Source organism: Lates calcarifer, linkage group LG20 (assembly GCF_001640805.2).
Source record: "Lates calcarifer isolate ASB-BC8 linkage group LG20, TLL_Latcal_v3, whole genome shotgun sequence".
NCBI lineage: Eukaryota > Metazoa > Chordata > Actinopteri > Centropomidae > Lates > Lates calcarifer.
The window spans coordinates 15,518,385-15,528,705 of NC_066852.1; the positions used below are offsets into that span (position 1 = coordinate 15,518,385).

Consider the following 10,321-nt stretch of genomic DNA (forward strand, 5'->3'; position numbering starts at 1 on the left):
TTTATCATACGACAGTGCTATCTTTATTTATGCACCTACACAAGTTTTAATTGTTTTTATGGTTAATCTTTAAACTGTCAGAAAATAGCCGAAATGTAAATAACTGAAACAACTAATCGATTATCAGAATTGTTAATTTATTTTCTGTTGATCGACTAATTTATTAATCATTTCACTACACTTAGTTGCCAGCTTTTTATGTACGCCTAGCTAAAACAACTGCAGTTTAATACAACAGTCCTATAACAAATCCTTCAGCTCCATAATTATCCCATGACTTTAAGTGCTCTTGATGGGATGAGTCACATCATTATATTCTTATATTGTAATGACGTTCACAATAGGAATTGCATTTTAATATACTTTCTCTTCCACCACTGTGCAGACCGATATGGAGTAAACAGAGCTTTTGGGGCCCCTGGGGGAATTGCCTGGTTAGCTAACTCCAGCACCATTGCCACAGGTTGGACTACCAGCTAGCTTCCCAACTTCCGGTGATTGTGTCATCCAATTCGGGCACTTCCTTCTCCTGGAAACCGCCTCTCTCGCCCTTGTGGTTCCCACCCAAACAAACAAAGCTCAGCTGGATATTTTTCTTCCCCTCAGAAACGTTTAACAGCCTTATCTGCAGGCTGCCGGTCCCCGTCAGTTAGCTGGACTTGTTTTCAGAGAATAGAGCTCTTGTAAATAACAGACGATGTTTACCGTTTCTCTCTGTAGCCTTGTCTAACTGACGACTTGCTTGTAATTTCAGCCATTGCACAACTGTGTCAGTAAGCTAGCTGCTACTCTCCGCGTCCAGACAGCAGCCGGCAGCTCAGCAAGGCTGGGCAGAAATGACGAGCGGTTTGGTTGTGACTGTATTTACCTTAAAAGAGGTGTGGTAGTAGCCACGGATGACAGTTCCGATTTGGCTCCTTTGGAAGATTTGTTCAGTCAAGCAAGCGGCCAGGTGAGTTTTTAGTGCCTGTGTATGGTGCTGAAGTTAGCTAGGCTAGCTCTCAAACCCTGACTAACAGTAATGCTGGGCTGGTGTTTTGGCCATGTCATGTTGAGGTAACTGAACGACTCATATCTTAATGTAATTCAGTCAGACGACACTTTTGTCGTTGTGATAAAGTATATTTGATCTGCAGATAGTGCAGTAACAGTTTGTTACAGCTGAAATTTTAAGTTATAAGGTATAAAGTGAAACCATGTAACCCTTTTTTTGCCTTCAAAATGAGTGTAACATAAGGTCGAAAGCCAGTGCTTATTGTTTTGTTGTTAATTCACCCATTTACAGCAGTGAGACGACTCAACCAGTTTAAACTAATGAAATATATTTTAATAGTATCAGGTCGTTATTAGTATTATTTAGTCACTGAGGATTTTACTGCTTTTCTCATGTTCATATACATATACGAGAAGTATAACATATAATTTATAAAGTGAACACTATGGGTGTTTGAATTGTTGGACAGAAAAATCCAGCATAGCTTTAGTAATGTAAAGTATCTGGAGCTGTAGCAGTAAGTCAATTAATCGGATAGTCGATCAATACAAGAATATTCGGCAACTACTTTCATAACCAACCGTTTTAGCAATTTTCAAGCAAAATGTCATGTCATGTTTCATTTTAGTTTGAAATCTTACTATGAAGAGATTCATGTGTGAAGTGCAACAGATACAGGCAGTAAAAATGATTTGGTAATTTGCAGTAATTATTGAGTTTAAGCACATTTGCCATAATTTTCAGTCTTTTAAAAATTATTTTCTGTTTCTCAATTATTAATTACTTATTAATTATTAATAATGACTTCATTATTATTGTCACTATCTGTTGTGTATTCTCTTTTCCTCACACAGCGCACTGAGCAGCCCAGCAGCTGCCTCGTAAATTAACCCCCACGCCCTCTGTTTGCTGTGCTGCGGTTTCGTCCTGTGCTTTTCCAAACTCCGTTACTATGAGTGCAATGCGTGTTGATGCCAAAGTGGTGATGCTGGGAAAGGAGAGTGTGGGAAAGACCAGTCTGGTGGAGAGATACGTTCATCATCGCTTCTTGGTCGGCCCGTACCAGAACGTGAGTGTCAGCTGCTCCGCTTAAATTTCCGTGGCAGCCCGTTGCTGATTCCCTCCCTGCCTGCTGCTTAGATGAAAGGCATTACTTTTATATTTAGCCCCAGGGACGTTGTGGTAACAGAGGCCCAAGTCTGCCATCATAATTAAACTTAACGCTATGATAGAAACTCTGGATGCAGTGATGTTACGGTTTGTTTCCTTAAACACATACTGCATTAGACAAGCATTTTTGTAAAATCTTCTATATTAACATGGAAACTATCTATGCCTCTGTTGTGTCTTGGTTAAGAATAAACCATAATATTTTTAAGAAATTTACATTTGCATGAAGAGGTACAGCAGCTTTACTTTTTGCACAATTTATTATGTAAAAAAATTAGAGAAATGTCCAAAAGATTATAAACCTGTGTGGCAGAACTTATTTTTCTTTTCTTTCATGCCCCATTAATCATGTCACAAAGAAACTAAGAATGAAAACAACTTAAACTGCAGGTTTTAGTGTAGGACATTGTGGTGAGTACATTTTATGGAAGGAAAAATGTATTCCAGGTATCAGTACACAAGTATCAGTCTAACCCTGCTTTATCTTATCTCCCATTAGTGCTCATTTAGACTGTGGTCAGTGAGAGTTCAGACTGAGAGTACCCACAGTCTACAGAGACTCGACATTTCCATCCATGAGTGCCTAATGCTTCACTGCTCTTGTCTTCTCTTCCTGACAGACTATCGGTGCTGCTTTCGTTGCCAAACCAATCCAGGTGGGGGAGAAAGTGATTACCCTGGGAATATGGGTGAGTTAGAGGCTATGTCATAAGAATTTGAGGCTTTGTACTGAGAATGCGCCCCTAATAACAGTCTTATAGCCAATCACATCACATCAGCTCCTTTCATCCTATATATAAATACAGCACACAGTATATTCTGCCCTATAAAGTCAGAGAATAGTAAACACAGACACACTGAAGTAGAGAAAAAAGAATTTGTAGGCTCTGTGATACCCTGTCCATCTCACTGTATAAATGTTGAATCTGTGAAGGAAAATAACAGGGACAGTTACCATTGCATAGCTGTGTGTCTGAGGATTTAAATAATTAATGATGATACCTTTATCATATATACATAAGGACTTACTTGGAATGGTGAGTCTCTTTTATGTGCACCCCTTGTCTTTATCTTGATGAGACCTGGGAAAAGGGAAAAAGAAAAATGTGTTAGAAAATAAGCTCTTCTGAATATTCAGAATAACACTTTTTAGTGATTCCACTATTTTGTAGCTGCGAGGGGAGACACATATGAGTACGTTTAAGCTGTTAACATAGTTAAATAGGAAGCAGAGCCATCTCTCCAATATCGTTTCACCTTGTCTCTACTGAAATGGATCTCAGTCTTACTTCTGTCCCTCTCTTCTCTTCTCCCTTACTTACCCAGGACACAGCTGGATCAGAGCGCTACGAAGCTATGAGCAGAATCTACTACAGAGGAGCCCGGGCCGCCATAGTCTGCTACGGTAAATTTACACTGTTCTTAAACATCTAATGGAAAGCTTTCAGGTGTCATAACTCAACCTCTGATGGTCAACAACAGCTCAGAACTTTAACACTTAAATACTCCTCAGTGTTACAGTGGTTGTGGATACAAGAAATTGTTGATAACGACGACAAGATGAGGAAAGGCTTGGTTGTTTTGTTTACTCAAAACCTTCTGCTCACCGCTACCACAGCTCTCTATCACAAAGTAAATCAAAGAATGTAAACACAGTTACCATGAGGAATATAATTAAGGCATGATACAGTCTGATTACACGTTACTGTGTTTAAGTCCAGGACATTTTTACTGCTTTCCTTTGAAACAAATCTACACCGATTAACTGAATTCTTCATCTTCTCAACCATACTAGTAAAATGTTTCACATCTTCCAACTGGTTGCCATATCTCTGTCTTTGTTCCATGTTGGGGAACTTCTTAGGAAATATTTGATCGCATTTTCCCACTGAATTACTCACACTGCTGTCATGTTTTATTTAATGTCCTCTTTTGGGCCTGCTGACCTTCTTATTCTTTACCCTCCATCTTCTTTCTGTAGATTTTATTTCACCTGTAGTTTCCATCCTATTTTTTGGACAAATGGGTGATTGTGCCTGTCAACGTGGTTGTTTTTGTCATTTTTGACTTTCAGATCTAACTGACAGCAGCAGCTTCCAGCGAGCTCGGTTCTGGGTCAAAGAGTTGCAAAACTGTGAGGAGGTAAGACCACAAAGCCATTTATTCATTTAACATTAGAAGCCAAACACAAGTAGTATAAGGGTTTTTTGTTTGCATTGTGTACTCCAGCACTGTAAGATCTACTTGTGTGGCACTAAAAACGACCTGATTGAAGGAGATCGGAGCTTGCGCCAAATTGACTACCATGATGCTCAGGACTTTGCAGAAGGTAACTACAGTCACACTGTTATAAACCTGCCTTCTTCACTGCTCATTTTACTGGGACTCTTGTCTGTTATATCTTTATATCTATATATCGAACTGTGGACATGCAAAAGAGATTACATAATAATATAATCTCTCCCATGTGGTTGGTTGACATGGCCTGTTTTTCATATATAGCCAGTTGTTACTAATATAGTGCCCATGATACATTAGTGTCATACTGCCTTACTTAGGATGTCTGCATTTATTTGATCTTGTAACATTGCTAAAGGATATTAATAAATCTATGACCTTTGTCAGCCTCTCTGTGTAATCAGTAAGAATTGGCACATGGACAAAACTTCCTCTTGCACAAGTTTGTGCCTCTGCCTGACTGACATCTAACCTTAATGTTTTTGTTGTTTACACAGAGATTGGTGCACAACATTTTGAGACCTCCAGTAAAACAGGAAATAATGTGGGTGAGTCACAACTTCAGTCATCTGCAGACCACATTTAACACGGGTGGTTGGCTGCGATCAGAGCTGTATTTATTCATGGTCTGTCCATTGAGGAAGTGGGTTTCCCTCAGAACTGTTATATTGAAACCCAACATAGCAGATAAGAGTTAGTTCTTAACGTTTAACCTTGTTGTACACCAGGTTGAGATATGCATAAAAGTAAAACTGAAAGACAAGAAAAGTCATGTTGAGTAATAAGTACAACTGAATCTGTCACTACAAGAGGAGACTGTTAAATCAGTTTTTAAAAATGTGGTTTTCATACGTGGGAAAAGAGGTTTTTAAGCCCCCTTGTACAACCACAGTATGACAGCCTGCCATTTGTTTCAGTTCACTTCAGAGCATCCTCTTGTGATTAAATCTCAAATCAACAACACGCACATCCTGTTGTAACCTGTTTCAAGCTTTGTAGATCAGAACAGAAAAGCACGCACACTGGACTGCATTTCACCTGTCACTCAAAGATGAACAGAGGAAGAAATAAAAGTGCATAAAAGCCCAAGACCTGACCCGTGCTTTACTTTTTGACAAGGAAAAACTAAAGTCTTTCAGTTGAAAAGCTGGAAACAGCTTGTTAACATTTAACCTCAAAAGAATAATAAAAAAGGGACTAAAACAATTATTTGCAGCCCTAGCAGTATTACAGCGTGGCACTGCTGAAACATACAACATCAACCTACGTTACTTTTGTTAGTGTTGGCTAAAATATTATAAAGAATCTACACATGACAGCAAAACTAATACTCCGTCAGTTGCTTGTAGGGATATTGCATATATTCTTGCATTGAGCATGTAAAGAAAGCTCAGCCAGGTATTCGGAATGTGAATGGACTAGTTTTTATCAGGTCATGATGTGTGAATGAACTGATGGAAACTGACAGGCCTTATTCTTCCTCTGCTTGTCAGATGAGTTGTTCCAGAAAGTTGCTGAGGATTACAACAACACTGCCTTCCAGTATATGACAGGTGAGTGTTTTATGCACACACTCTCTTTGTAGTCTTAACAGCATTTGTTAAAGGGTGACTGCGTAGATTCAGACTGCAACAACTCTTGACTGGCCTACAAGTGTCTGATCCTGGTGGAGATGGTAAAGACAGCATGAAGCACTTAAAAGAAAAGCTCAGTAATCTGCTGCTTTTCACTAAAGGACAGTGTATGCTAGAAACAAGTTAATACAAACAAGTCCATACATGTTTACAGCCACACTCAAAGGCCTATCTCTCTAAAACTGGGAATAACAGCACTCTCAGACAGTCCACTCATTGATTAATAGTATTGCATGTGAAAAGTGACAAAAATAATTGTGTGAAGAATAAAAAAAGCTTGAGTTCAAGTTCAAACCCTGCCCACTTTAAAGATTAACGCCTACTGACAAAACAGTACAGGAAGCCAGGTTCAATAACAGGAATTCAGATTTAGATTTAGACTAGAGTTGTTAACGTTCAGAGACATTCATCTCAAGATCTGAAATACATGGTGAGGTTGTATCAACTGACTAACCAGGTTGTGGAGCAGCAAAGAAGTGGTACAGTAGTGGAAATTATTGTTGTATTGCTGTAATATGTGGTTCATTGGCAGCTTATACACAGAAAATAAGAATGGCACTAGAATGGATCCATGGGGAACACCACATGTAAGAGGGGCAGATGTGGAAGAAACCCCCTCTGTGTGCAACAGGAACATTTCTGGCCAAACATTTTGAGCAAAGCTAGTTCAGATCCAGGACCTTAAAGTATTATTTGAAACATTTTAGGAAACAGAGACACAGCTGGTCTGGCTCTGTCCCAGGGTAACAAAATCTGGTTTTCAGCACCTCTACAGCTCCCCACAGATAAGCATGCTATATTTCATTTGTTTTTTACTGTGTTTCAGCAGAGGAAACTGGTATCGATTTGGGCCAGAAGAAAGACTCATATTTCTACTCCTGTTGTCACAACAACTGATGCTGGGCAACAGGAAGGGAAACAGAAGCGGTCACCTTCCCTTAGCTGGAGTCCAACCTGGATATGCTGGATGGGTGTCACATACGTCCGCTCTGGATCTGGTACCAAATCACTGAAAAAGAAATCAAACAGTACTGTTTATACGTTATTAAATGTTTATTTCTTTTGTGCCATAAAGAACTGAGGGGTGCGAGACTTTATGGAGGAGGATATGCTACGACTACAACTGTTACTGGGTGGAGAGGAACTTAAAAACCAACACTCCCACTTTTCACCCAGTTATGTCCCATGTTTTATCCCCACATCAGCTGTTCACTTTTCCATAGCTCTCTGAGCTGGACCACATCATGGAAGGAAACCTATCCCTAACGCTGTGGTGTTAAACAATCGGAATATGAGCTGTGGTGAAAAGACGACCTGCAGTGGTGATGAAGTTAAAACAGTGCTAACAAAACAGAAGGATCCTACTGAACCTGCACTCGCAGAGAAAACTTGATGCTGTTGATTGTTATAGCGGGTGCTGTGCTACAGGATGGTGAATGGTTTGTTTACACAAGTTAATTTTTGTTTACTTGGAACTGTAATTAACCTGGTTGTGGAAACCCAGCCTGCACATCTTCAGTGAAGCCTACATGAATGGAGTGAAGCCAGCGAGGTTATGTGTTAACAAACAAAACAAAACGCTCCTATGTTCTCAACCATACTGCATTGAAATGGACCCTTACGAAACATTTGCAAATCTGGTATAACACATGAATGAAAGGACACCAATTAAATTTAAAAAGGCCTTTATATATCCACAGTAAAAGAGGTGTGTCTAGAGCTTTGACTTTTAAGCATTTACCACAACAATACCACACCTTTTGTCATGTGACAGCCATGGATGTATTAAAAGAGCTGATACAGAGCTGCCATTGAGCCTTGCTGCTAATTTGCCCCAGTAGCCCAAAAAGCTTTTAAAACCACCGTCTGTCAAACTGTTGACAGGACGCCTCCAACTGCGAACAAATTCAGTTCAAACAAGGTAAAACTCCTTGTATAACAAATATTTAAACCATGAATGTTTAATATTTGTAAAACATTAAAGCTGATTTTATTCAAGTGACTCCATTCCAATATAAAGTGTATGGGGTCAATGAGAGAAACACTACTACTCGAGCAGTTGGCCTCACAACACAGAGTGAAACCTGGAAGCTACAAGACATTTTTGGTTAATGCAGTTTTCACTGAAATGAACAGGGGCCATCTTGAAGTCTGGTATCCAGTTCTCATATTACATCCATGCTGACAGTATTTACTACATGTATCTGCTAAGTTATCTTTTGCAGCATAAGCTGATTTTAAGTGGTGGATTCTCAAATGGCTACACCTGATATAAAATTACCTGACCTGAGCTGACTGAAAGAAAATTTGAAGGACAGTTTTCTGTATCTAAACTCTAAATTTTCTATTTTGTAATTCTAAATGGATGGAACACATATGGAAATATGACTTGTCAAATTCTCTTTCAGTCATTTCTAGCAGTGAAATGTTCCTTCGAAGACAGGCTCTGAAAGGTTTTAGGAAAGGCTGTGGTGAGAAACTGCAGATTTAACCAACACAGGAAAAAGCCTTGTGGGTGAATGTTGTAATATTGTATAAACCATCATCTCTCAATGTTCTCAGAACAATATTTACAGCTATATTTAAGACTCAAGTAACTAATTTATTGCCTTTTAAGTTGTTCTGCCAGATGTGGGGAAATAAATGGACACAATCTCAGTTTCCCCCGTGTTGCTGCTTTGATGTGTTCCTGTCATATGTGTTGATATTTTGATGCACAATATTTTTATTGGAGGCTGTTAAAGAGGGATTGGTGTAAAATAACAATTATGTTCTGTTAAATTAAAAGCTTATTGAAAGAATGTTTCAAAGCTCTGATAGACCTTAAAATTAATAGCAACTAAGCCACATTTTTTTTATGCATTTGTGTGGAGAAACAGTCATATGATGGCAATATATGTTAAATTGTGAAATTTAAAGAGACTGCAAACCTTTACAAATCTTAGCATTCATGCACTGTGGCCTACACACCTGAATTTGAGGCATGGTATTTCTAGCATCTTTTTCTTATTCCCCTTTTGCTGGTTTCAAATGTCTCCTCTCCGTAACATCATCTCCTGCCATCTATCCCCACACTGAAAGAAAAGAATGGAAATATAAGCTTGTGCCTTGAAAAGAGATGTCTCCATAAGCCAAATAAAATCTCTTCAAACCAGCATAACTGTTGCCGGAACAAAGCAAATAGACTTTGCTCAAGAGTGAGTGTTTAACAGCTGAATTTTCCGTTCTGTGGTTTAATGGTTAAGATCATCACCTGTGCTTTCTATTGAAAACTATTTATGAAACAACGTCTGTTTTTTGGCTTCCTTCTAGGTTGAAAGCATTTTCAAAATTGCCCTTGGCGGTGCACTGAAGGACACTCTGGCATGTTACACTTGATTATTACTTGATTAAAAAAAGAAGCCCAAAGCACTGATGAGCTGTACTGCTGGAAAATCATTTCATATGACATAAAATTAAAGAAACAAAGTCATGTTAGAGGGGGTCTGCAGGTATTGAAAGGTAAAAAAATGAATTCAGACCCCTTGAAAATGGTTTCAGAAGGTATTTAAAAAAACGTAAAATTACAAAAGTCTTAAACACTTTCTTGGCTGCTACAGGCAGAAACATAAGTCATATTTTTCAGGTATGTTTGCAGGCTGTCAGGAGACATTACACATCTATAAATTTAAAATCAAATTGTTTTTGTGGCACATGCTGGAGGCTGTTAGCACGATTAGACCTACAACATTGTCTCCACTGTGAGCTACAGCAACTACAAAGCTCACTGTCTCACAATGAGTAAGTGTCAATTTTAGCAACAACTTAACAAACTTAAATTGATTCATTATTTTAACTTGTAAATCTATCCATCAATGTTCTGCTGCTAATCAGCCCCCAGATCACATTCATTATATTACTAGGAATGAATTACATACAGCCTGAGCACTCTGACAAAAATGTGATGCAAGTGTCAATAAATGAATGTACTTATATAATCCTTATTGATTTTACAGTATGACGGTGAAAAAGCTATGCAGTTGCAGTCTATGCGGTTTTAAAAAGGTCTTAAAATTAGTTTGGTGAACACTGCAGAAACCCTGTTTTAAACACTAAATTTACTAAATTTAAAATATATCTTTTTTTTTTTTTTCTTTTTTTTTACATTTAACAAGCTACAATTTCCAAAACCACTGACAGAATTTTTGACACTTTGCTGGCAAAAGCCTTGAAATGGCATCGTTATTAGAATAAGTGGGGAAACAAACACCTTCAGTGTCTAAAGTTTAAAACAATTGGATAATTG

General features: G+C 38.4%; 1 protein-coding gene across 2 annotated transcripts; it reads left to right on the forward strand.

The window, feature by feature from the left end:
- The first annotated feature begins 38 nt into the window (after positions 1-38).
- On the forward strand, positions 39-8,837 carry rab24 (RAB24, member RAS oncogene family). 2 transcript variants are annotated; one of them, XM_018691581.2, is made up of 9 exons: positions 39-952; positions 1,849-2,063; positions 2,785-2,853; positions 3,491-3,569; positions 4,239-4,306; positions 4,394-4,493; positions 4,900-4,950; positions 5,896-5,955; positions 6,863-8,837. In XM_018691581.2, the coding sequence occupies exons 2-9, from the start codon at positions 1,947-1,949 to the stop codon at positions 6,931-6,933; spliced, it is 615 nt and encodes a 204-aa protein (XP_018547097.1). In that variant the 5' UTR covers positions 39-952; positions 1,849-1,946; the 3' UTR covers positions 6,934-8,837. The 2 variants fall into 2 exon arrangements, with proteins under 2 accessions (XP_018547097.1, XP_018547098.1); XM_018691582.2 differs by having other exon boundaries at positions 6,866-8,837.
- Positions 8,838-10,321: the final 1,484 nt, after the last annotated feature.

What these genes read in the sequence shown, in the direction of transcription:
- rab24 (XM_018691581.2), top strand. Translation starts at nt 1,947, where the DNA reads ATGAGTGCAATGCGTGTTGATGCCAAAGTGGTGATGCTGGGAAAGGAG. An exon ending in TGGTCGGCCCGTACCAGAAC is followed by an intron (nt 2,064 to 2,784) that starts GTGAGTGTCAGC and finishes TCTTCCTGACAG; the next exon opens with ACTATCGGTGCTGCTTTCGT. An exon ending in TAAAACAGGAAATAATGTGG is followed by an intron (nt 4,951 to 5,895) that starts GTGAGTCACAAC and finishes TCTGCTTGTCAG; the next exon opens with ATGAGTTGTTCCAGAAAGTT.